General features: G+C 36.4%; 1 protein-coding gene across 5 annotated transcripts in view; it reads left to right on the top strand.

Moving 5' to 3' along the window:
• Positions 1 to 8,284, top strand: part of TMEM161B (transmembrane protein 161B) — a 73,334-nt gene extending 65,050 nt beyond the window's left edge. For 4 of the 5 annotated variants that reach the window (XM_045497375.1, XM_045497386.1, XM_045497403.1 and 1 more), the window contains 3 exons: positions 1,510 to 1,684; positions 2,992 to 3,088; positions 4,278 to 8,284. In XM_045497375.1, coding sequence (XP_045353331.1) covers positions 1,510 to 1,684; positions 2,992 to 3,088; positions 4,278 to 4,555 — 550 coding nt within the window. In that variant the 3' untranslated portion in view covers positions 4,556 to 8,284. The remainder of the gene's footprint in view (positions 1 to 1,509; positions 1,685 to 2,991; positions 3,089 to 4,277) is intronic. The other variant, XM_045497393.1, reaches the window with a different exon arrangement.
• The last annotated feature ends 18,430 nt before the right edge of the window (positions 8,285 to 26,714 follow it).

Below are 26,714 nucleotides of genomic sequence, written 5' to 3'. Positions count from 1 at the left end.
TCCGACATAATATTATCATTATACCTATCAAATTTTAAAAATAATGCCTTAACATTATTAACTAATATTAGGTTATATTTCCCCTTTTAACAGATCTAGACAGTAAGGAAACATAGAAACAATTTATTAAAAGGTGCTAATAACTGCATTTGATATATTAACTCATTAACCTTGTGGAACCATGTTAGAGTAATAGAAAGAATCAGACAAAGCTGGTTCAAACCCCAGTTGTGATCTTCACTGAAACTGTCACTTGAGGGAGATTATTTAACTTCACTGAGCCTCTGTTTCCCCATCTGGAAAATGAAGATAATAGTATCTACCTCACAAAGTTGTCATTGGAATTAAATGGAAGAATACATGTAATGCAACCAGCTGGAAGTAAGTGCTTAATAAATGTTTCCTTTACTGCTCTGCCTCACCAGAATTAAAGTGGAAAACCTTGACTAGTCATTGACTACACAGTATACATTTTATATTAATGTATTTCTTTTAGATCCTGGTACATATTTGTCTTGGAGTACTCAATCAGTGATGACCATGATGTTTTTTGTTTTTTTTTTTAAGAGTTAATCTTAATGAACTAGGGAAGTATCTTTTGAAGTTGTAATGTTTTTCCCCCATACAAGTAAGTCTTAATGGCAGTTTTAACTTGAAAGATTCACAAAGTTTTTAAAAAGTAATTTCACATAGTTCACTGTCCTATATTAAGCACCTGATATGTGCTAGAGATTAAAAGAGATGCTGAGCATGGTCTAGGTGTTACTTTCCAATTACTCACAGTGTTACCTTTTATCGAAGCAGAAACCATGGTCTTTTAAAAACATTAAACCACAAAAGGACATCAGAAGTTACCTCTTCTTTCTAAAATCCTCTGAAAAAGCATCATAAGGGTACATCTTCTCACCTGGAACCCTCATCTTAGTCTTGAGGAATTGCTCACAGCTGAGCCAGCTTGAGCACATAGGTTAAATGACTTGATAGAGAGGATTCTGAGCCATCTGATTTCTTCATAATATATCAGAATTACTGGTTTTCCAATGATCCCAGTCAGGAGCTCAGCAGAGAGGTCATATTGAAATATCTGTATAATCAGACAAAACTCCAGGCATGGGTTGTTGACTTGGTAGTTCCACATGCAGTCCCCTATAGTTTCCTTTTTTCTTAAACTCTCCAGTTTAAGAGCACTCCACTTCTCTTCATTTCACAACCAACTTTTTTTCACAGACAAGGGTAGATAGAGAAGAGGATCCCATGTACTTTCTGCTTTTTTCTTGTAGATATATGTTACTACTTTACTTTCATGATCCATTTATCTATCTAGTTCTATTGTGCAAGTCAAAGTATTCTATAGTAAGGCTGTAGTATAGTGGGATACTTTTGTTTTATATCTCCAACTGTAGCTACGTATAGATATCCTGTGTTTTGTATGGTGAAAATTGACATATTTAACTAGATGCTAACATATTTTGGTTTTTGAGAGCACCATATCAACTTTTTGACCTGTAGAATGACAGAAGCTACATTTGATACTTTGCGACTCTGGCTAATAATCCTGCTGTGTGCTTTGCGGTTGGCCATGATGCGCAGTCACCTGCAAGCTTACTTAAACTTAGCCCAGAAATGTGTGGATCAGATGAAGAAAGAAGCAGGGCGAATAAGTACAGTCGAGCTACAGAAAATGGTAAGTTTCATACTCTAGTCACAATGAAAAATAACAAACACTGTAAGAAAACAAAGCCTTTGATTTCCTTTAATAGTAATTTCATTGGGGCGCCTGGGTGGCGCAGTCGGTTAAGCGTCCGACTTCAGCCAGGTCACGATCTCGCGGTCCGTGAGTTCGAGCCCCGCGTCGGGCTCTGAGCGGATGGCTCAGAGCCTGGAGCCTGTTTCCGATTCTGTGTTTCCCTCTCTCTCTGACCCTCCCCCGTTCATGCTCTGTCTCTCTCTGTCCCAAAAATAAACGTTGAAAAAAAAAAATTAAAAAAAAAAAAAAAATAGTAATTTCATCCCATCATACTCTTAACGAAAATAAATGGTATAATCCTAAATTGATACATATTAAGAGACCTCAATCTGATTGTGGGGCGAAGTGAAGAAAGAATCTCAAGTCCTCTTCCTGCCTTAGTACTTTAAGTATCATACAGTTTGGGTTGCAAAGCTATAGTATGTCTACTATTGCTAAATGGGACCCCAATTGATTTGGAAAATACTGCAATATATTATGTCTAGCCTTTAAGACTTGCGAGGTAGGAAACACTAGTTTTAGTGACTAAATTAATTCCATTTAACATTCTTCCAAGTATTTGAACATGAAATGTAAACATTTAACTTAATGTGAATTCCAGAGAAGGAAAGTGCTAGGAATCCATGCACCATTATAGTTAACTGGATCTATATAACCTGATCTTGTCTTTTTTAGAATTTTGATGTTGGGTCCCCTATTTTTCACTCTTCTTTCATAGTCAGGGACATTTATCAAGATTCAAACACTTTTCTTTTGTTTTACTGTACAAATTTTCACACTCTCTATAGTTTTACCTCAAATTTTAGTTGAATATGTTCATATAGAATGGGGATTTAATGTTTTTATTTATGAGGGTTAATGACTCGGCATATTATTTTTATTTGGTGTTTTTGGTGTCTGTCTAGAGATTTTAGCATTTTATTTTATATTTGAAATGTAACTGAATATGCCATTTGAATTTAAGTGATTATTTTCTCCAATTTATATTAATCGCTTAAGAAGAACTATTTTTAAGGAATTTATTTTAATATTTTCACATTTTAAAAAACTCATTTTCAAACTAAGCCTTTCTGAAGTCCATTTGGGGGCATTTATAATGAAGTGTAGACTTATTAGCATTTAGCTTCCTTCCCAAGATGGAATTACTTATCTCTTAAGCAATTCATTTTGATAATTACATGAAAGTTAAATTCACCCATAACACATCCACCGTATTAGACACTTAAGGATGTTGTTGTTTGCAGGTGGCTCGAGTCTTCTATTACCTTTGTGTCATTGCACTGCAGTACGTGGCCCCTCTGGTAATGCTGCTTCACACGACTCTGCTTTTGAAAACACTAGGTAGGCATGCCCTGGTGACGAGAAAGGGTGTCGGTTTCCTTTCTGCCTATAATTAATAATGCTTTTTGTTACCTACAAAGAAATAGGCCTATTAAAATTGTTTTCTGTAAAAGCTTTAAGAAGAAACATGGAAAACTTTGAGCTGTAGAAGTTGATTCATCATCTTGGATTTGAAAACTCAAGTCCATATAGTTTTATAGTATTATGCTCTATTTGTTTGTAAGAATTGTTTGCTGAAGGTTAATTCCGAAATTTACTGAGAAACTCGAATGAGCACTCTTGGTCTTAGTTATTTTGTGTTGTAAGAGGATGATACAAGATTTTTGTTAGTGCCTAACATTTAAATTATTGTAAGGTCCCTGTATATTTATATGAATTGCAAGATCCTATAGTGAGGTCTACTTTAGATATTGACAGGATAAAGATTTCTCAGTGGAAGAACAAAGTTCTCCCATAAGTCTGTTCACTAAACTATCAAGTTCCTGTGTGGTGTTATTTGAGAGCTATCCATTATTGTATTGACCATTTCCCTTTGCTTGGATCAGGCAATCAGCCAGTGTGGGGGTTTAAGAAGCCCAAAGGAACTAGCAGTATTAGTTGGGTGTGCTTAGTAGATACTATAGAGCTGATGACAGATGTAAATGGCCTTTAGGAATCTATGGAACCTAAAGAAGTAGCTCAATTATAAATTATGTGACTCATATCCTATCCAACATAGTAAAATATATGATGAAAAAGTTTCTGGAAGCTAGCTATTAATAGTGTCTCACATTGAAATCATAGATAGTTTCTGAGAAAGAAATTTATTCTGATATTGTAGAGGTAGAAAAGATTTCTAAGAAGTTACTGAGTCTGTCCCTGTCACTGCAGTAGAGGTAGTTGATTAATGTATTATACAAGGAAAAAAATGTTTTTATTATTTTACCAGATTTTACTGCAGTTAATTAAAAGTAAATTAGACTTTTTATGTGTACTTTTACTGATAAGGCCAGACTGTAGTCTAGCCAAGTTAAATGAATTTTTACCAGGTATGTAGAAAGGTTATTTTACTTTATTTTCAACGTGAAATAATTTGTTGTACCACTAAACTTGTTCTCCATTTCAAGTTGAAAAAATTATTTTATTTTTTTAATTAGAAGCTTTGAAATTAGTCATTGTTCAAGTTTTACTTGTGTCTTGAATTTTCTAGGTAATCATTCCTGGGGGATTTATCCAGAATCTATCTCTACCTTGCCAGTGGATAATAGTCTACCCTCCAACTCTGTTTACTCTGAATTGCCATCTACTGATGGGAAGATGAAGGTAACTGTTACACAAATAACAGTGGCACTGAGCAGCTTAAAAAACATTTTCACTCCTCTGCTTTTTCGGGGACTTCTGTCTTTTCTGACCTGGTGGATTGCTGCTTGTCTCTTTTCTACAAGCCTTTTTGGGCTTTTCTATCACCAGTATCTGACTGTGGCATGAATCTCCGTTAACAGAAAAGGATATCCAAGCCACACTTTGAATTGAAATATCTGTGCCCTTGAAGGGCTATCGGAAACTAGAAGAAAGCAAATACAAAGGAAAAAGACATATCAGCATATCTTGTTTTAAATGCTTCCTCTGTATTCTCAGGGTGAATCAATGGTATAATATTTAAAATTACAGAGTAGATTATTAACTACTATACTGTGGCATTGGAATTTTAACTCCTTGTATTAACTGATGATGAGAGGGCTATCTACAGAGGTAACACTTATGATTACCTTGGTTTACAGAAACCTCCAGCAGTCTTTGAAACTTCTCATATGACTCTAGTTCTTGATCGATTGCTCTTAATGGTATAACGGTACTGTTAATATTCATAGTGGCTGCCTATAGAACAATCTTCAAACTGAGCCATGCTTTGGAGGAGGGAAAGGAGCTAAAGTCACCTCTGTTGGTAATATATTAGTCACTCTTCAAATAACAACAATAGCAAAATCCAACAGAAAGGAAGAAATAGCTACTGTATATTACAGTAAAGAAAGCTGCATAGTAATTTTAAATTTAATGGAGATGTACATGGTTAATATCTACAAGTATTGCTGCTTGAGAGTAGCAAGAGTATTGTTTTAAAATGTATTTTATCCAACTTGAGGGATCTTTTAAAATGATTGGCTATATGAACATTTGCTGTTAGGCTTGGAACTCCCATATTTTATTTTATTCTTTGATCCTAAATATAGTCCTTTTAATAGTCTAAAAATATTTATCAATATTGATCTGACTTTTAAAAAATTACTTTAATCCTGCTGACTACCTGTATGTATTGTATATATATTATATATTAAATATATAATATATTGAAATTATAAAAGATGAAAATATTGAATCCTTAAATATTTTAAGTTGCTGAATGTATATTAAATGTGACTGAATGAGATGTCTTTGTATCTAGAAATTTTCTTTCTTTTTGGAATGAGATTAAAATACATTTTGAAAGTTCATCAGATTAAGCAATTTATTTGCGTTGCCTATGTGTGAGACTGCTTAAAATTATATAGGTACTTAGGTGATTTCTCCCAAATAAAAATCTTTTTTTTATCACTTTCAAAACTCAGAAACTTTCCCACTAACCAAATCTACAGGAATCATTTAAACATTGTTAAATAGGATTTGTTTTAAGTGCATAATGTTTAGAATTAGAAATGTTAATATTTTATTTGATAGGATGAAATTCAGGTAATTTGAATGATAAATTCATATGAAATGAAAAGAAAAAGTAAATTTTTTTTGATGCTTTTTACATGTAAAACCTAAAATTAAGGGTTTCAGTTATAAAGGGAATGAATATAAGAGATAAATAAGGTTTGTGTGTGTGTTGTTTTTGTTTTGTTTTGTTTTGTTTTTTAACAGAATTTATAGGTAAATGTTCTTCCATGTTAAGGTCTTGAGATTACATATTAGTGTCATTGTTTCAGTGCTATTATCACTGTTGAAAGCACTTTTGAAACTCTTTTGGAATTCCTTCCAAGGCTTGTGGTTCACATTCATTCAAATAATGGCAATACAGCAAATTCCTATCTTTTGTTACAGACTAAATATTTTGTAATTAGCTGATACTTTAAATATGACTGAGTAATAAGTGCTTAAATTGGATAAGATTCTTTGGTTGAAATGAATTGTTAATATAGCCTAATGATAGTTCATGCGTATTTCCAAAAGAAACATTCCAAGTACATCTTAAGATAACAGAATCCATGAAAATAAGGATCTTCTAACAGGATGACAGCATTTATAACAAGATTATGACATTTATTTTGTATGTGAAAGTTCTGATAGGTTGGACTTGAAAAGAACCTCACCTGATATTTATAACCATTTTTATTAAAGAGCTACATTTTAAAAATTAGAATTAAAGTTACTGTTTTGAGTTTCAAAGATTGTACTGTGGTAGAGTAATATGGAGGGGAAAAGGCATAGAATTTATTATTGGATGAAATAACATGCATTTCTGAAATACTATTGATTCACTCTTTTTAAACTTGAATTCTCCCTAAGTATACTGTGAACGTGTGCAAACTGCACATTAATTTAAGTAATGGGTTTGGTTTGTTTTTTTTTTATTCTTTCCAAACAAATTTAAAGAGAATGATTGTTACAACTACTAACTGGTTTATTTAAGCATCTTGTCTTTGTACACAAATTCTGTTCCTAAGTGTAAAGGGTTTGTACTTTATGTAAAACAAACAATATTTTTAATTGAGATATAATTGACATATAGCATTTTATTTGTTTTAGGTGTACAACATAATTATTTATATATATGTATGATTCCAAACAATATTTGAATATTGTTAATTAGGCCAGTAGAATTCTTTTATTTTTTATGTTGGACTCTGGTCAATATAAATGCTTCATAGGTCAGTTACTTTACATTTCTGTTAAAGTAACTAGGAATCCTTATAATCTTGCTTCATATAATTTGTGGAATTGTATTTGATAATTTGTTGACTCCTGCCCCCCTATTCCCTGCCCATTGCACTATAAAAATCAGAGCTCTATTCTCTCTCCTACCCCCATTGAAATGTCTGAAATGAAAAGCATATAATTTTATCTTAATATCCGTATGCAGTTTGATTATCTTTGGCATTTTCCCCAGAATTCCAATTGCTATGCATAAATGACCAACGCATCCAAGCAGAATGGGCTCATTGTCTTATTGTTTCTGATATAAATATCATTGGTAAAATAGTGACATTTCTTCTTGAGTTATGATTCAGAAGAGATATTCATCCATTAATGGAATTGATAGGTCCAGGAAGCAATAAGTAGAATTCATTATGAAATCTATAATTGGAACTTCACTGGATAGATTTTATTCTTTCAAATGAAAGATTAAATTCTCAGTACTGAAAAGCATAGGGTCTCAACATTCTCTGAATTCAAACACACTTTCTGAGCCATCTCATAATTGAAAATGGTCTATCATGGTATATGGCTCTATTCAGCAAAATAAAACTAAGTGATTTTTGAATGTGGATCATCCTGCATCTTCACAGAGCTTTAGGTGGCTTAAAGAATCAGATTTAAACACATTTATGATCCTAGACCATGAACCCAGTATCTCAGATATTTCTACAGTGTCATCTTTTAACTCCTACTCCTCTCATTATGTCTGTACTCTGGGTTTCTAACTCAGCTGGTTATATGCCATGAAAACTCTGACCTGGACACTAAGGATGATCACAAAGCTAATGTCAACCTCTCGCTTCTTTAAAGTGGTAAACATTTTACTTCTTTTATTTCTTCCTAAGAAAAAGAAAAACCAGATTGAGCCTGTCCTTATGCTTGTCTTTTGTTAGTTGAACTTCTTTCTTTTTAGCTACGAACTGTTAATGTTGGATGGGCCTATCTTTAATGATTCAGACGGCGTGTCTTTTTCTATTTCATTGTTCTTTCCTTTTTTTCCCCCTCAGAATCCCTTTATGTGGTTACTCCTCTCCTTTCTCCCACTTGGCCAAAGACTGTTCATTGTCTTAAATAAGGAGAAGCAGCATAATTTTGTGAAAAGAGTATTAATTTAACCACCAGGAAACATCCTGTTTCTGCCTTCAATTAGCTATTTTTTGCACTTCTTATGCATTCAACCTATACTAATTAAATAGAATTGAATTATCGTCACTGTTGACCTCAATTTTATCATAAAATAAAGAATTTACATTAAATGTATGGCTGTGTTTTTCTAAATCTGATAGCAGTTTCTCTTCGTGTTAGCGTGAGAAAGATAAAGAGCAATTTTTGGCTTTAGGAATGGTTACAGATCGTGTTAGAGGACTTTGACTTACTGTTTGTTAAAAACTACTTCACAAAGAGTGTTTTCTCCAGGAACATTTTGTTTTGTGCTCATTTAATTATTCATTCAGAAAATATTTATTGAGTACATTTTATATTCCCTAAACTGCTCTACATACAGCAGTGAACAAAACATCAAAATCCCTCCCCCCCAAGGAACATAGAGTTTGATGTAGGAATGTAGCAAAATGAATATGAGTCAAATGTAGGACATATTAGATAGTGATAAGTTCTTTTTTGTGTGTGTGTGATGTTTATTTTGAGAGAGAGAGAGAGAATGCACATGCTTGTGAGCTGGGGAGGGGCACAGAGAGAGAGAGAGAGAGAGAGAGAATTCCAAGCAGTCTCCATGCTGTTAGCACAGAGCCTGGTGTGGGGCTCAAACTCATAACTGTGAGATCATGACATGAGCCATAAACAAAAGTGGGACACTTAACCAAATGAACCACCCAGACTCCCTTAGATAGTGATATGTTCTAATGAGTGGGACGGAATCCGGGAAGGGAGAATATGAGGTTGGAGGGTAGGGATTGAAAGAAAACCTCACTGAAAAGGTAATTTCTGAGTAATGACCTGCAGGAGATAAGAACCACCATAGTGTTTTTTTCTTATTATTCCTGTAGTTCATTGGTTGACAAAACACCCTGATTGCTCAGACTTTGCTATTTGTGAGCTCCCTAATGAAATTTTAGAAGAGATGGACAATATTGTATAGTCCTTTTCAGGTTGGTATATTGTACAGGAAGGATTATAGGCATGGAATTTAAATGCTGCTTGTTTGCTAATGAACAGTAAAGCATGTAACAAATGTAATCTCCTGAGTCCACTTGTTATAGTTTTTCTGTCAGGTGCTTTTTAACTTAATTCAAACATGTTTACATTTTATTTCAGTAGAACTTTTAAAGACTCACAGGATTTCAAATGAGTTGCAGGACCCTAGAGCAATATGATGTGTCCATTTGGCAGTCAGATTTTACCCACCAGTTCTTTAATCTGTCAGATAATCTGTTACACAAAGGTAATTTACACAACGGGTAACATGACTGAGGAAAAATTTGAATTAATAACATCTTATCAAAATTTTAAATAGATAACACAATTTGAGTAAATCAAGTGTACCTACTGCTAAAGTACTAAAAATGAAGGAGATGTATTTTTTAAAATAGTGCTCTATAGAAGTTAGCTTTAACATCTGTTTTATTTATTTGGAATGCATTTTTCTTTCTGTAATTCTTGAAAACAATTTATATTTATGAATAGAAAATTCCAGAAGACTAAACAAATGAAACTATGTTAGTAGAATTACTTTAAATAAGTAGCAGTGGTTAACTTGTAGGAATTACTGTGATTGCGTTTATGTGTATATATACTTGTTCTGTTTCCATCATTTCCTTAGAGCATGAAATGCAACTTTTTCCATGTATTTAAATCTCTATCATTATAGTAGATAGTCCATGTACCAGTTTTGGATAAGTGCCTAATGTCTAAAGTTGAGATTCTGTCAACTGAATAGTCTGTTGAAACTGAATATCAGCATCAGAGAAAAAAACAGAACTATAGGAATAAACAAATTTTATTTAACGGATTTTAACCTTAAAAAGTTTTTGTTATGTAAGTAGTGACATTTTAAAGGAGTAGCATTGCTGGCGCCTGGGTGGCTCAGTCGGTTAAGCATCCGACTTCGGCTCAGGTCATGATCTCATGGTTTGTGGGATTGAGCCCTGCGTCAGACTCTGCTCTGTCTCTCTCTGTCTCAAAAATGAATAAACATTAAAAAAAAAAAAAATCGTGGGCGCCTGGGTGGCTCAGTCGGTTAAGCATCTGACTTCCACTCAGGTCATGATCTCATAGTTCGTGAGTTCGAGCCCCATGTTGGGCTCTGTGCTGAAAGCTCAGAGCCTGGAGCCTGCTTCAGATTCTGTCTCCCTCTCTCTCTGCCCCTCCCCTACTCGCACTCTGTCTCTCTCTCAAAAATAAAATAAAAACAAAAATTTTTTTTAAAGGAGTAGCATTGCAACAATCGAGAAAGCGGAGTCATTTCAACTGTTGTCACTAAAATAGTCACGGTTCAGAAAATGAACCTCAGTCCTTCATTTGTAGTATGTAGTACTTCACACTACATACAAAATTTAATTCAAGAGGGACCATATACCTCATTGTAAAAACTAACACCATACAGGGTGCCTGGGTTGCTCAGTCAGCTAAACGTCTGTTAAGCGTTCGACTATTGGTTTCGGCTTGGGTCATGATCTCCCAGTTTCGTAGGTTCAAGCCCCATGTCAGGCTCCACATTCACAGTCCGGAGCCTGCTTGGGATTCTCTGTCTCCCCCTCTCTCTACCTCTTCCCCACTCACACTGTCTCTGTTTCTCTCAAAATAAATAAGTAAACTTTAAAAAAATTAAAAAGAAAAATTAAACCATGAAGTTTTTAGAGGAAGTCAGAATAGCTTGGTAATTTTAAGGGTGGACAAAGGTTTGTTAGTATGCAAGCAATAATCAAAATTTGTTTAAAAATTTTTTTAATGTTTATTTCTGAGAGAGAGAGAAGGAGAGAAAGAGAGACAGTGCTCCAGCCGGGGAGGGGCAGAGAGAGGGAGATACAGAGCCTAACACTGGGCTTGAACTAATGAACCATGAGATCGTGACCTGAGCCAAAGTTGGATGCTTAACTGACTGAGCCACCCAGTTGCCCGAAATTTGTTTATGATAAAAGAAATTTCATAGAGATTTAAAACTTCTAATCAAAAAACTTGTTAAGAAAATAGACATGTCACAACATGAGGTAAAATGAGGTAAAATATTTGCAAACATGAGGCAAAGTACTGGTGTTCAAGACATATAAACAACTACCAAAAAAGAAAAAAAAAAAAGATGAAGGAGTGGGCCAGAAATTTAAGTAGACCCTTCACAGTTGACCAAAAAACACATGAAAAAGTACTCAGCCTCTAGGAGTTGTTGTTGTTTTTTAAGTTTATTTATTTTGAGAGAAAGAGAGAATCCCAAGCAAGCTTTGTGCTATCAGCACAGGGCTTGACATGGGGCTCAGCTCAGTCTCAAACTGTGAGATCATGACCTGAGCCGAAATCAAGAGTTGGATACTTACCTGGCTGAGTCACCCAGGTGCCCCAAACGCTAGCAGTTTTAATATGATGATCCTTATTATAATTTTGTTATATTTCTTTTACTGAATTTGTTGAGGTTCTTAGATCACCAGGTTTTTATCTCAGGTCAAGTTAAAAGACTGAACATTTTTCCATCTTAAGGAAATAAGTTCAAATACAATTGCAATGCATTGTTGCATTTTACAGTTTTTTTGACTGCAAGTTGTCTCTTGCAGACAAATGTGTTGAAAGAAAAGAGTGTTTGATTCTTAAAAGTTAGGATGGTTACATAAAATGTTAAGTACTAGCACTATCAAGCATAAAAGGTTTTTCAATTACATGATAAGACATAAGCAATAAATTTGATAATAGTTTTCTTTGCTTCTTTAAGTTCTGATTCTGCTTGAGGGTATTAAAAGTTCTTGGCAGAAGGAGTGGATTTTAATTTCACATTTTAAGTGAGTGAGCACTTTCTGGTCTTGTCACTTCATTTGAGTACCTCTTAGAAGTACCATGTTTATAGTTATTAAGCTATATCTGTTGCTGGTTGTAAAGCAATTAAAAAAAAAAAAAAACCTTTTTGTCTGTTACTTTTAAAAAAGTAAATTTGTTCCACAACTCATTGACACTGTTTTCTTTAGATGATTTTTCCTCTCTGTTTATTTTGGATAGTTTTTATGGCTATATGTTGAAGTTCACTAATTTTTTTTTTTTTGGTAGTGTCTAGTCTGATGTTTAACTCATCCAGTGTGTTTTTTGTCTCAGACCTTTTTTTAATCTCTAGAAGTTAAATTTCGGTCTTTTATATTTCATATATGTCTCTCCTTAACACGTTTATACTTCACTTTCTTGAACATATAGGGTATACGTTTATAATAGTTGATTCAATGTCTTGGTCTAGTAATTTTATCAGTTGTGTCACTTTGCAACTTGTGTCTGTTGATTGATTTTTCTTCTCTTTGTGGGTCAATATTTTTTCATTTGTTTGCCTGCCTGGAAATCTCTGGATGGCAAACACTGAATTTTGCCTTGTTAGGTACTGGATATTTTTGTATTTCTTTAAATTTTTCTGAGCCTTGTTCTGGAATGCAGCTACATTACTAGGAGACAATTTTGATTCTTTCGAGGCCTGTCGTTGAGACAAGGGTAATCTTTAAGTTGGTGCTAATTTTTACCCACTAGTGAGGAAATACCCTTGTGAGTACTCCACCAGTGCCCACTTTGACTTGTGGGAGCAGGAACTATCCCAGCCCATTTGAGTCCCAAGGATTGTTCTGCCTGTTCCTTTCTGGGGGTTCTTTCCTTAGCATTGGGTGATTTCCTCAGATGAATCCATTGATCAACACTCAGCTGAAGACATGAAGGGACTTTGCCAATCTCAGAGCTTTCCCTCTGCAGCTCTCATTTCTAATACTCTTCCCTGATTTTTTTTTTTTTTTTATGTTTATTTGTTTCTGAGAGAGAGAGAGAGAACGTGAGCAGGGGAGGAGACAGAGAGAGGGAGACACAGAATCCAAAGCAGGCTCCAGGTTCTGGGCTGTCATCAACACAGAGCCCAACCCGGGGTTCGAACTCATGGGCCACAAGATCATGACCTGAGCGAAGTTGGACGCTTAACCAACTGAGCCACCCAGGTGCTCCTCTTCCCTGATTTTTAGTTGCCTTTTCCTCACAAAACTGTCATCTCTGGGCGACCACTGGGCTCAGTTTAGGTTCTTCTTCCCTGTGCTGTGGCTTCAATGCTTTAGTCAGTAAGATAGAGCAGAGTTCACCTCCTGATTTTCTTCTTTCAGGGATCACGGTCCTCTGCTGCCCTTTCAATATCTGAAAAACTGTTGTTTCATGTATTTCGTTCCGTTTTTTAGTTCTCTAAGATGAAAGAGTACATCTGATCCCTATTAACTTCACCATGGCCAGAAGTAGAAGGCCCAGCTTCCGAGTTTTAATTTTTTACTGGAGATTTTTTATTCTCCATGAAGAGTCTGTTCAGAGACAGCCTTCCATTCACGTATATTTTCAAAGATTTGTCACTTAACACTGTTTGTCATCAGGGAAATACATATTTAAATCACAATGAGATAGTGATATATACTCGCTGGAATGACTAAAATTTAAAAACTGACACTGCTAAATGATGACAAGGATATGAAGCAACTGGAACTCTCATACTCTGTGCTATAACTACATTGGAAATGATACAATCACTTTATTAAAAGCTCTAGTATTTTTGTTTTTAGTTAGGCTCCGTGCCCAACATGGGGTTCGAACTCACGACATCACGATCAAGAGTCACATGCTCTACCAACTGAGCCAGCCAGGTGTATTTCTGGTAGTTTTTTTTTTTTTTTTCTTTCTTTTAATAAAACTAAGAATACAGCTGCCCAACAACCCCACAATTCTACCCTTAAATGTTTACCTAAGATAAGCAAAAATAAATCCACAAAAAGATATAAGATATGCATAGCAACTTTATTCATAAGAGCCCCAGACTGAAACAGATAACATGTTCATCAATAGTAGAATAAACAAACATATTGGTACATGTGTTCAGTGGAATACTCAGCATAGTAGTGCATAGTAATACCTGCCTAGTGACTTCCTTACAAAGGGTACGGTATGGAAAGGGGGGGGAAAGCTAATTTTACAGTGGAGAAACCTAATAAACCTCATCTTAACAAAGTGATCAAGTTGTTAACATCAGTAAATTATGTTAGTAGTATGTACCCTTAATAATGTGATATAATGAGAATGATGATTTACTGCTATGGTTTCCCTCCCCCAAACCCATAACACCAGTATAATCATGAGGAAAGCACCAGAAAGAGGTCCCAATTGAAGGACATATTATAAAATACCTGACCAGTACTTCTCAGAACTTTTCAAGAATGTCAAAAAGAAGGAAATTCTGAGAAACTCTTAGAGCCAAGAGGAGATTAAGGAGACATAATGACTAAATCTAATGTATCCTAGATAGGATCCTGAAAGAGAAAAAGGGCATTAGGTAAAAACTAAGGAAATCTGAGCCAAGTATGGACTTTAGATAATAACAGTATGTTGATATTGGTTCATTAGTTGTGATAAATGTACCATAATAATATTAAGATGTTAATAATAGGAGCAACCAGGTATGAAGTGTATAGAGCTCTCTGTACTACCTTTGCAGTTTTTCTTTAATTCCAAGTTGTTCTACAATAAAAAGTTTATTTTAAAATATATGTGAAGTTTATCTACAGTTTTATTAAAGTTACATAAATATTAGACTCCAGGAATACTGAGGAAGAATAGAGGTCATAGGTTTCTAAATGCAATGGAGTGCTTATTCTTAATGCAGCAAGATAAGGAGAATAGGACAATATAATATATTCTTCATGAAGCTAAGTTGATATAATTTAAAGATTTGTTCTTTATCCTAAGTTTGTTTCTAGAGTTTGTGATGTTACAGTATCTTTTGCTTTGAATTGATGCTAATAGCAAATTTGGTCTACTCCTATACAATCTCAGTAAGAGTTCATTATTAGACCCTGAAATTAAAAAAATCTGAGCCACCGCCCTTTTCAGTTCATTTCCTGAAATCTTTCAGAAAATTTCTCTCCCTGCTGTGTAGAGCCAAATACTGTTGCTTTATAGTATTTCTCTTACATCTACCTTTACATATTTGAAGAGTCTAGATACATATCTGATACTTTCTGGCACCCTTGAGCGGAGGAAATAAAAGCAGAAGAACCAATGAAAGAATTCCCACAATCTCATCTCACATCCATGCAGTGGAGAAAGGAAGTGCCAGGATCTTCCAAAGTCAGATTATCAACTCATTAGGTAGAAAATGAAGGCCCTGGAAAATAGGGCAGCCCAGGTCAATGGATTCAGAAAGTGGTAGAAATCTGCCTATAATGGAACCCAAAAAGGTTAATCATGGGTTTTGTGTTTTAGGGTGGAGTGAGGTAAGTTTTTTTCTTCCTAGGTTACAAGATTTGTAAGCTCCACTGATCTTTTGAAGCTACCTGAAAATAATTTAAACCTTCACCTTCTACAACTGCTATTACCTTGTATGGTAATGCATTTATTTTTTATTTTATTTTATTTCTTTGATTTTTATTTGTATTTATTTTGAGAGAGCACAAGGTGGAGTGGGGGCGGGGGGGAAGGAACAGAGAGAGAGGGAGGGAGAGAGAATTCTAAGCAGGTTACGCACTGTCAGCATAGAACCTGATGTGGGGCTCCATCTCACGAACCATGAGATCACAACCTGAGCTGAAATCAAGAGTTGGATGCTTAACCAACCAACCCACCCAGGTGCCCTCCCCTTTTTAACTTAAATACATCTGTGTATTTTAAAGTTTGTTTTTGAGAGGGAGAGAGTGCAAATGGGGGAGTGGTAGAGCGAAAGGGAGACCGGGGATCCTGTGCAGACTGCACTGACAGCAGAGAGCCCAAAGCCCAGTGTGGGGCTCGAACTCTCAAACCATGACATGAGATTATGACTTGAGGTGAAGTTGGACCGCTGAACCCACTGAGCCACCTAGGTGCCCCTGGGTAGACATTTGCAGTTAAAAAGCACAGTGAAATTTCAGGTGTTCTCATTGATAGCCATACCTCTGTACCCTAAGTGTATGTTGTAGTGAGTATATCCTCCATTCAAATGTGCGTTAGTTTGCCCAGCAAACGTTTAATGGTTCCTCTCAGCCACTATAATGTGTGCTATGCATATAAATGTGAACAAGACAGTCTTTGCCTTGAAGTGGCTCCTAATCTAGTTGAGAGACATGATTGCCATACAGTATGGTAAGTACTTTGTTAAAGATTAGTGTAAATTTGATTTTTAGGGGAAACTTTATGAAGGACAAAGGCTGCATTGAAAGTTGGAGTTTATGTAGTTGAATTGGCTGAATGTTAAGAAAATCAAGATGTTAAGAGTTATCAATACTCTTAATGTTAAGAGTAATCAAGGCAGAAATTTCAAACTTAATAGTTGGAATAATATTGAAATAAAAGATATATTCACCAATCACTGATATGGTGGCAGCTGTCTGAAACCTTATTTAAACCACTGTTTAAGAAGTCTGGGAATTGAATTATAAACTTCCTCTTAGTAGGATTCTTCATCCTCTTGTAAGATGAAGAAAAAAGATAGTCTGTCAAGGAAAAAAAGAGATGGTCTGTGTCAGAGTCTACACCTCCTTGTAGTTACTAATGGGACACAAAGTAGAAAGCATTAAATGTATAAAGCAGACATTTGTCCAGAGACTGAGACAAAGAGAGGTGGAATTTAGATTAGAGACAGTGATGGGACACCTGGGTAGCTCAGTTCAGTGTCTGACTCTTGATTTCAGCCCAGGTCATGATTCTGGGGTCTTGGGATCGAGCCCTGCATTGGGCCCCACACAGTGTGGAGCCTGCTTGAGATTCCCTCACTCTCCCCCTGCCCCTCTCTCCTTGAGTGCAGTGTCTTTCTCTTTCTCTAAAATAAAAAAAAAAAAAAATTTTTTTTTTTTAAAAGATTAGGGACAGTGGAGGAAGGAATGAGTTTTGTACTGCAGAGAGGGGAGAGGTGGTCTAATGGCTGGAATGTGGAATCCTTCCACATTCAGTGCCAAGGCAAAGACCATGTTACCATCTCAAATGAAGATCATTATATGCTACTAGGCAAAATGAAGAAAGTTCTATCAGCTGTTTTCCTGGATCTCTTCAATTTTGACCTTCTCTGAAAAATTTACAGTTTAAGGTGACTGACTCAAACTCACACGAATCCCTGGTTGTGCTGCTCCTGATGTTGGATGGTGTTGAAGTGTAAAGTACATCGAGCTAAGGGGAAGTTGAATTGCCCATATATGTTATTCAAATTTAGTGAGGTATATTTATGTGGTTTTCTGTCACTTCCATGTGTGGTTATTGTTGGCTATCCAAGTAAAAGACTGACTTCTAGAATAGTTCTAACTTCCACTGTGCTAACTGACTCATCCAGCATCCTGTCATGAGATGCCAGGCCAGAAGTATGTCATTTAATAAAAATATATTGGGGATGCCTGCATGGCTTAGTTGGTTAAGCATCTGACTCTTGGTTTTGTCTTGGGTCCTGATCTCATGGTTTGTGAGTTCGAGCCTCATGGCAGGCTCTACGCTGACAGCACAGAACCTGCACAGGATTCTGTCTTTCTCAAAATAAATAAACTTTAAAAAAAAAAAAAAAACAACGAATATGTTGTTTCACTGTATTTTGTGACATAGTTGTTATTTTCAATGTTAGAATAATTGTGATGTGATTTTTTTCATTGTAAGTAGCTATTCACTTTTTAACCTAATTCTATATACATAATTATATATTTTTCTTCAAGAGAGTTCCCCAAATTGTTTATGCTTCAAAACCCACAAAACCTGAATCTGCCCATGTTTAACTCATCTAATAGGACTTCAGCTCATTCTCCCTTCTGCTCCAATAACCAATCAATCAAACAAACAAGTGACAACAATAATTTGTCCATCTGCCTGCTGATGCATGTAAGTACGAGAAGGTAAAATTTTATTTCCCATTTAGATATACAAATCTTTAAAAAGGACGTGCCTATTTGAGGTAGTATTTCACCTGGTTGAGTTTCGGTTATGTATAATCGGTTAGTCCAAAACTCTGACTCCCATATAGTTCCTACTTCTTTTAACTGCGAGAAAATGAAGGCACACGATTGATTCTAGAGATGAGGATACATTATCAACAAAGAGGTAAACAGGCCAGAGGAAGGAGGCTGAGAATTTAGAAAGCCAAGACCAGCCACATCCCTATTTATCCTGGTAGAGTTACAAACAGAAGCTTTGGACAAAGGAATCATTCCTCACTGGGGAATTTTTAAAAAGTTTTCAGTGACCCTAAAAGCTGGACTGTTTTTTAGGAAGCTGCCTCCAGAGACCACTTAGCAAGAGGATAACTATTAAAGTAATAATTCTTTAAACCTCCTGAGAGGTTTGGCACCTTTGGTAGACTTGATTTTTCTCAGGTGAGTGGGAAAATGGTCAAAAGATTTGGCATGTGGAGGAAGCTGATTGGGCAGATAAAGGCTGAATGTAGGACTCTAGATTTAGTTGGGTGAGTTTGAAGCACTATTTTGTAGGTAAGAATATGTAAGTGGAAGATGCAGGGAAAGACCTGGATTCAAATCCTCCTTTATACTACTTGATATGGCCTAGTTCCTTCTGCTGTATTTTGAAGATAACAGCAACCCTCCAGGGTATTCAGGGTTGTCATAAAAATAAAAATAAATCAGTAACTGACACATAGGCCAGGGGTTCATAATCTGGGGTACACAAATGGCCTTGAAAAAGGAAAGTAAATCTTAAAATTTCAGCTCCACAAACTCAAAATTTCATTCAAATATTTCTCTGTGTGAACACTTTGAGGAGAAAGTGGTTCATAACTTTCATCAAATTCTCAAAGAGATTTGTGACTAAAAAGATTAAGTGTCATTGAAGTAGGATCTCATTTATGTTTGAGAATGAATTGCAAAGAAAAAGGTTTGAAATTCTCCCGAAGTAGAATAGTCACCAAAAAGTAAAACAGCTGGGACAGAAGAGAAATAGGTTATAGTGAGGAAAATGATCAAGTTGACACTGATTAGATAAAGTAATTCTATTATTTGTACTCAGTACTAGTCTTTGTAAGTATATTTCTGTTTCTATAATGAAAAGAATATAAAACATTTTCCTCTTTTTCCTGCCATGAGAACACGGTTGATATATTTTCAATGCAGTAATTTTCAAAAGCATTGGAGTGAGAGTTTAAAAATTAATAATGTAGTCCTGGCCCTACCACCTGAAAAATTGTGTGATTTTTGTGCAAGTCATTTGCCTCAGTTTCCCCAAGTGTAAAGTAGTAGTGGGAAACCATTTCTTTTTAACACTATGTCTCAAAAATTGACTAATAAATGAAAATATGCTGACTTTTTTTTGAGGAACGAGCTACTTAAAATCAAGATGTTATAACATATTTTTCTTTCAAAATTCAATCTCTACAAATTTTAGCAATAATGACATCCCAATTCATTGTAATCATTTGTCGAGGAGCTTTAACTTAGTATCTGCATTGATAGTGGATATCATAAATAATCAGTTCCTTTGCATGTGTAGTTTTTACACAGCTAAATCATACCAGTGATATCCTATTGCCAGAGTCCAAAATCGCTATGTCCCACAGCACACAGACTCACACACCCTCATTCACCCATCATCCAACACAAATGTATGCATCATTATATACTTAGCGTAAAGATCACCTTAGCAGGGCTGGAGGGCGGGGGCTTTCTTCAATTTCTGCAGTTGAACAGCTTCCTTTCTTGCCCTTAATACTTAACTTGTTCAACTCTGTTTTCTCTGCCAGACTATAAGCACCAGGTGGCAGGAGTTGAGTTTTTCCTACTACTTTGTCTCTAGGACTTAGCAAACAGCCTGATTTGTAACAAGCCCTTAAAAAAGATGATTATTATTACTTTAGTTATTTTGAAACTGTCTTAAATTTACACCAAAGTTTCAAGGATAATACAAAGGACTTTTTAAATTTGCTCAACTATTTGATAGTAAGTTGCTCACAAAATGCCTTTTCTATCCCTAATCCTATAGGGTTTTCTTGCCAAAGACATTCTTCTGTATAATCACAGTACAACCAGCAAAACCAGAAATTTGATATTGATACGACTTCCATCTAACTTTTAAACCATAGTCAGGTTTTGCCAATTTTCTCAGTAATATCCTTTATGTAGTCTAGAATTTGACTCCCTGAATTTAATTGTTAGGCCCTTCAGTCTGAAGTAGCTTTTTAATCTTATCTTGGTTTTCATGGCCTTAACCATTTTGAAGATTTTAGGCCAGTTATTTTATAGGATGACCCTTAGTTTGGATTTCTCTGATGCTCCTTTATGAGTAAATTCAGGTTATTCAACTTTAGAATTATCACAGAAGTGATGTCTTGCTTTTCTCATTCTAGCCTATTGGCTGGCACACAGTTGTTGATGTTCACTTTAGCCCCTTGGTTAAGGGGGTGTCTGCCACTATAAAGATGTCTTCTTATCCCTTTGTAATAAGTATTTTGTGGAGACGTACTTTGAAAAAATGTAAGTATCTTGGTCCTCACCAAACTTAGAATTCATTTAAATCATATGGACTACTGTTTATTAATGAGTCAGTATCTGTTACTATCATTTTTTAAAGTTTATTTATTTTGAGAGAGAGAGAGAGATCGTGTGTGCACGCGTTGGGGAGGCGCAGAGAGAATCTCAAGCAGGTTCTGCACCGTCAGTGCAAAGCCTGATGTGGGGCTTGAACCCACCAACCAAACTGTGAGATCATGACCTGAGCCAAAGTCAAGAGTCTGACACTCAACTGACTGAGCCACCCAGGTGCCCCTGTTACTATCATCATTTATTTTGATGCTCACATTGTCCCACTGCCAGTGCAAGTTCCTTCAAGCTGGCTTTTATGACCTTTGGACATGTCTCCATTGTTCTCTGAGATCTTCCTTACTTTCTGGCACAGCCAGGCATTCCAGACTCATCTTGCACTTTCCCTCTTCTGGAATCAATTATTTCTCTAAGAAACTTGAGTTTCTTGTAGTGAAGAATGGTATTTAGAAACCATGAATTTAGCATTCAGGTGTATATGGCTGTTGGATCGTTCTTGTTCCCAGACTTTCTCAGAGGACAGAGCCATGGGATAGAGGAGTGTAAGTGCACGTACACACGCACACACACTTGTGTGAACATGCAGACACTCGTTGACAGTGATGTTTATTTTCACATTCCATCTACGTTTGTTGATAACCATAGCAGTGCCACCTTCCCCACCATGGATGGCCACCTAAAGCCTTTAAGTTCGGCATTGTTCAGGAAGGGGAGGGGATCAAAGAGTACCTTTTAAATGTCTGAATAAAAACACACTTGACATGTTACTCACCTGTGTTTCAAGTTCATCCAGCCTCTTGATGTGTTTTATCTCCTTTCCAAGGCTAATCTGCATTTCTCTTCCAATGAGGAATATAAAGAGTCAATGCTTTTTTACCTTTATCGTAAGTTTTTTTGTATTTGTTTAGCTCAGTATTTCTCACTTGGTCTTTTTGGCAGGAAAGAAATGCTTTATTTTAGGATTGTCACATACACCAAGGTATTTTGTATCCCTCACTCTACATTCACTATTGCCACCTGAGGCCCCCCACTTAAAAATGGGATAACTAAAAAGCAAAAACAAAGCACTTTTACACATTTCCAGCTGCCTTGTAGGAAGGCCACCTTCCCCTAGTTGAGAACCCCTGGAGCTCTTAGCAGTTTGTTTAATAGTTGTTTTCTGATACATTCTTAGGTTCACGCTAATTCACATGGAAACTCACAGAGAACAGTTTGACTACCTCACTCTATTCTCCATCGAGTGGGTTAGCCTTGTAAAACCAATGCTTTCTTTTTGATCAAGAAAAATTACACAAATTTTTGACTTGGTAAATGTCCCCTCTTGATCCTATTTTGGGTACTGAGACCCAAAACCAAATGCTGCTTTGTAAGGAGACTTTCTTCTGTCATTGAAATGTCCCTTGAATTAATTGAAGTATGTAAGCCTTAAATACAAAGCTGTCTGAAGCAATTGGACTATCAGTATTTAAACTAAGGCCCCAATGCCAGATACGAAATGCGTGTTATTAGCTTTTTAGCTATATGTTTTCATAGGAATGGTAGATTGTTTGGGCTTAGGCAAGTTAGCTTCTAGCTAACAGTCAGGGCTATACTCAGCAGGCTCGTAAACAGAGGGATTCAGGGCTGTCTCTCCCTGATGGACAAGGAAGGGCCACGTTTTCTCCAGGCCAACAGGCTACAAGAAAAGGTCCATCCTCCTTCACTGGTGGTTTGTACAGCGACCTACCTGCAGTGGGAAGATAGCACAGTCTTCAGCTAGAGTTGTTTCTTTCACTCTGTGTCTCAGTCCTTTTAGGCTGCTATAACAATATCATGAGTAGGTGACTTATCTATAAACAACAGAAGTTTATTCCTCATTCTTCTAGAGGCTAAAAGTTTAAGGTCAGAGTGCCAGCCTGGTTGAGTTCTGATGATGGCCCTCAGTGAGGGCCCTCTTTTCGGTTGCAGATAGCTATCTTCTGACTGTGCCCTCTTGTGATGAAAGAGGGGCAGGGGGAGGTCTCTGGGGTCGCTTTTAAAAGGGCACAAATCCATTTAGGCAGGCTCCATCCCATCTCTGACTTAATCTCCTAATGGCCCCACCTTCTAATATTATCATGTTGGGGTTTGGGATTTCAACATATGAATTTCACGGGGACAAACATTCAGTCCACTGCACAATGGGACTCCATAAGAGCTTCCTTGTGCCCTGTTCTGCCCTGAGTTTAGAGGAGAAAAAAATCTCCTAGTTCCACCATCAAATATAGGAAGGGGAAATAAATAAGTTTCAACTCATGCTATGCTTGAAAAATTCCTTTAGACTTGAGAGTAAGCTTTGTATGAATACATGATAGGATTTTAAAACTTAGTGGGGTGCACTACTCTGTTTTGGGTAGAACCCATGAGAAAGATATTTACTGCTTACCAAATATGTGTATGTTCCCTCATAACACTTAGTTCTTTTGCAGTCAGGTGGGGCTGTGTTGACTGGTTCTACCAACTAAGGTGAGCTAGGGCTGTGAGAAGAGTTGTGTGTCACCCAGCCTCAAATTTATAAGGATATATTCATTTTTATGAATGCTTTCAAGTGAACTAAATTTGAGTTGTACTAAAACTGGACAGAGATTTCTGAGATAATTTCCAGCCATCCCAGGAAATGAGAGATATCATTACATCATTGAATACCTCCATTTAGAACCTAATATGTAGTTTTATTTGGTTTGGTTGTAAACAAGTTTGAACCAGGGATGATATTCATTACCTGAAAGGACCTAATCTGAATGGGATTGATTCAGTAATTTAAAGAAAAAAGCAGATTAGAAAATTGTGTCAACATGACAATATTTCAGTGCTCTTAAGTTAATAGTTTAAGCCATAGGAAATTTATTTTAACTCAAAAGGAAACTCACACACTGTAAAGTACATAGTTCTCCTCCTTTGCCTTCCCTTCTCTTCCTTTTCTTGGGAACCTGGTACATAATATTTCAAGGGCATTTCCAAAGACTTGCATCAGCAATTTTTATACCTATGAGTGGCTTCTTTCAGTTCATTTAGGATCCTGGACAGATGTAACATACACACCTACTTTGGGGTATCTTATCTAAAATCAAATATTTCTTCATCTGAGAATTTTTTTAGGATTTTGATCACTTGGTGCTTTTGAAAAATGAAGATTTTGCACACTGTGTCCTTATGACCATTTTTTTTTTTTTTTTTTGTATTTGGTGAACAACAGAAACAAGGAGAAAAAACACAGAACAATTTCACACCTCAAATTGAAGGAGTTGATTGCTGTCATTTTGATGATGCGCCTTTTATACGTTTGCAGTGGTTAAGAAAGACGTTATGGTTTGGAGCATGAGCACTTTAAAATGATTCAAAATTATTGAAGAGCTACAAATTTTATAAAGTGCTTCAATTTGTTACTGACTAGAACAGCAGTGGAAGGATTCAGCCGAGCTTTTAGTACTGTGCACAGTCTGCAGACTCTCTCATAATCTTTCCAGGTGTTGCTCCTTTACACGCAGGGGCTCTGTGTTCCTGCCCAGAGACAGCTCTACTTCTGTTCTGGAGACCTGCGTGCCACAAAAGCAGTGCTCACACGTGGGTGTGGTTTTAGCAATGCTGCTAACTCCAAAGCAGCCTTCTGTTGTTATTTGGCTTTACCAGAATTTAAAGACTGTAGGTCTAAAAAACTACTAGACTTTTGGTCACTTGATTTAGTGTCCGGATGGCTGTAGGCCTACAGGGAGTGGAAAATAAGTGGCATAGATACAGGCAAGGTGGCTTAGAGAGTGCAAAATTAGAATGTGACCTTTTAGTCCCTTTGAGACACACAGAGACTAATGTTTAAAATGTCGGTGCTTTTAAGAGAGGCCAAAACTTTGTAAAAGCGGGTTTTAAAGATTTCTTTCTGCTTTGCCATTAGCTTGCATTATTTTGTTGGACTTTGATTTGCATGTTTTAAAGCACCAGTAAGTCCTGCTTGTGTAAAATAAGAAAAATAAGGCACAGTCATTGAAATTTAAAATGACCATGTGCTTTAAATATTTTTTTTTTAATTTTTTTTTCTTTTTTTTCAACGTTTATTTATTTTTGGGACAGAGAGAGACAGAGCATGAACGGGGGAGGGGCAGAGAGAGAGGGAGACACAGAATCGGAAACAGGCTCCAGGCTCTGAGCCATCAGCCCAGAGCCCGACGCGGGGCTCGAACTCACGGACGGCGAGATCGTGACCTGGCTGAAGTCGGACGCTTAACCGACTGCGCCACCCAGGCGCCCCATTTAAATATTGATTTGTAATGTGGGGTTCCACTAAAGCACATGTATAATTCTACCTTTTAAAATTGATTTACACCCCTGAGATGTCCTGAATAGTACATGCCTCCCCCATGTGTTGGCTGTAAATGGCACATTTCAGTTCTTTAGAACTAGAGTTGTAGAGCTTAGCTAGTTCATTAAGGAGAAGGAAATCTTAAATCAGAACAAAGCTAAATGCATAAAAGTCAGTTCAAAGACACAACCAGTTGCGTTGGTGGGCTGTAGGTGGTGGTGGCATTCAGCAGGTCTCTAGTTTGTGAGTTTCTGGCAACATTAGGTGTCCAGAAAACCATGGTCTATTTTGTTACCTCACACACAGATGATTCTTGCCAGAGATGAGGTTAGAAGCCACGTTTGCAAGACTCCTTTCTAACCAGCGTGTTTTTAGCACTGTGCTTTAGATCATTCCTATTTAAAAGCATGATGTGTCCTTTTAGAAGAGGACTTGTTAGAATATAGCTTATAAATAAATTTTAAAAACAACATGATACTCTAGTTTTTATGCATGAGAAATCTAGAATTTGCATTGAGATTTAAACAGTTCATTTGAGTGCCCATCATCCCCAAATTTAAAGGCACTAAGCATTTCTCCTCATCTGGCTGTCTTGGTGGTATTTCCAGTGAGTACCTCTGTGAATCCCTCTTTTATCAACTAAAATAATGAAGCAAAACTGATTTCTGACAAGATCCAAGATGTCAGAGCCACAGTATGTTAAGGTAGAGGTTCCAATTCATCATACTTCCTCAAGGACCACAGTGGAAAAATTGTATGTCATTTTTAGATCAGAACTTTCTAGAAAAATAAACTTATTCCCCCACCTTCCTTCTTCTCTTTTCTCCTAAGTGACCTAATACATGTAAAGAACTTAGAGTGTTTGACTATTATTACCATTTTATCATCTGTTATCATTATTTCCTCCTTTTCTTTACTCAATTACACTTTTTTCTCTAAATAGTCATGTGTATCATTGTCTTTTTTGAGGTTTTCTCTTATCAGGAAAATTGGAATCGATGACGACTCCCAACTCTGTTTAGAGGGTGCCCCAGATAAAACTCTTCCAAGGATGTGCCCCAGCCCACCCTTAGTGTCAGAACCTGTCTGTCCCTAGTTGTGCTCTGCTGGGGAATTTCAGCCAAATTCTCTTAGGTCTACCTGATCCACTTTGTGGTTTATTTGATTAAAGTGTGAGCACCTGGATATTTGTAAACAGAACATTAAAATATTCAGACATTCTGTTTTCATCAAGAAGATCTAAGAACTGCAGATGGAAATTGCCAAAACTTAGTAACATAATCAAGAATGAAAGATATTTATTCTTATTAACTAGGCGACAATCAACCCAAGTAAGGGACATTTGCATAGTGAATTGGTATTATATTTTAATTCAGCTCCAAAGCCAAGAAGATATGGCATGAAACTCTTTTTTTTTTTTTTTTGTAATGCATGCTTTTTGGGTTTTTGCTTGTTTTTTAAATTTATTTTTGAGAGAGTGAGCACAAGCGGGGGAAGGGCAGGGAGAGGGAAGGAGAGAGATAACCCCAAGCAGGCTCCACGCTGACAGGGCAGAGCCTGACATGGGGCTCGAACCCATAAACAGATCATGACGTGAACTAAATCAAGAGTGGAACACTTAACCAACTGAACCACCCCGGACACCTGGTGTGAAACTCTTTAGCATTGGCTCAAGAATGTGGTTTTGTAGGGCTCTTGGGTGACTCAGTTGGTTAAGCGTCTGACTTCAGCTCAG

Source organism: Leopardus geoffroyi, chromosome A1, assembly GCF_018350155.1.
Source record: "Leopardus geoffroyi isolate Oge1 chromosome A1, O.geoffroyi_Oge1_pat1.0, whole genome shotgun sequence".
Lineage (NCBI taxonomy): Eukaryota > Metazoa > Chordata > Mammalia > Carnivora > Felidae > Leopardus > Leopardus geoffroyi.
Note: the sequence above shows the minus strand (reverse complement) of the source record. Positions and strands in the feature narration are given on the sequence as shown.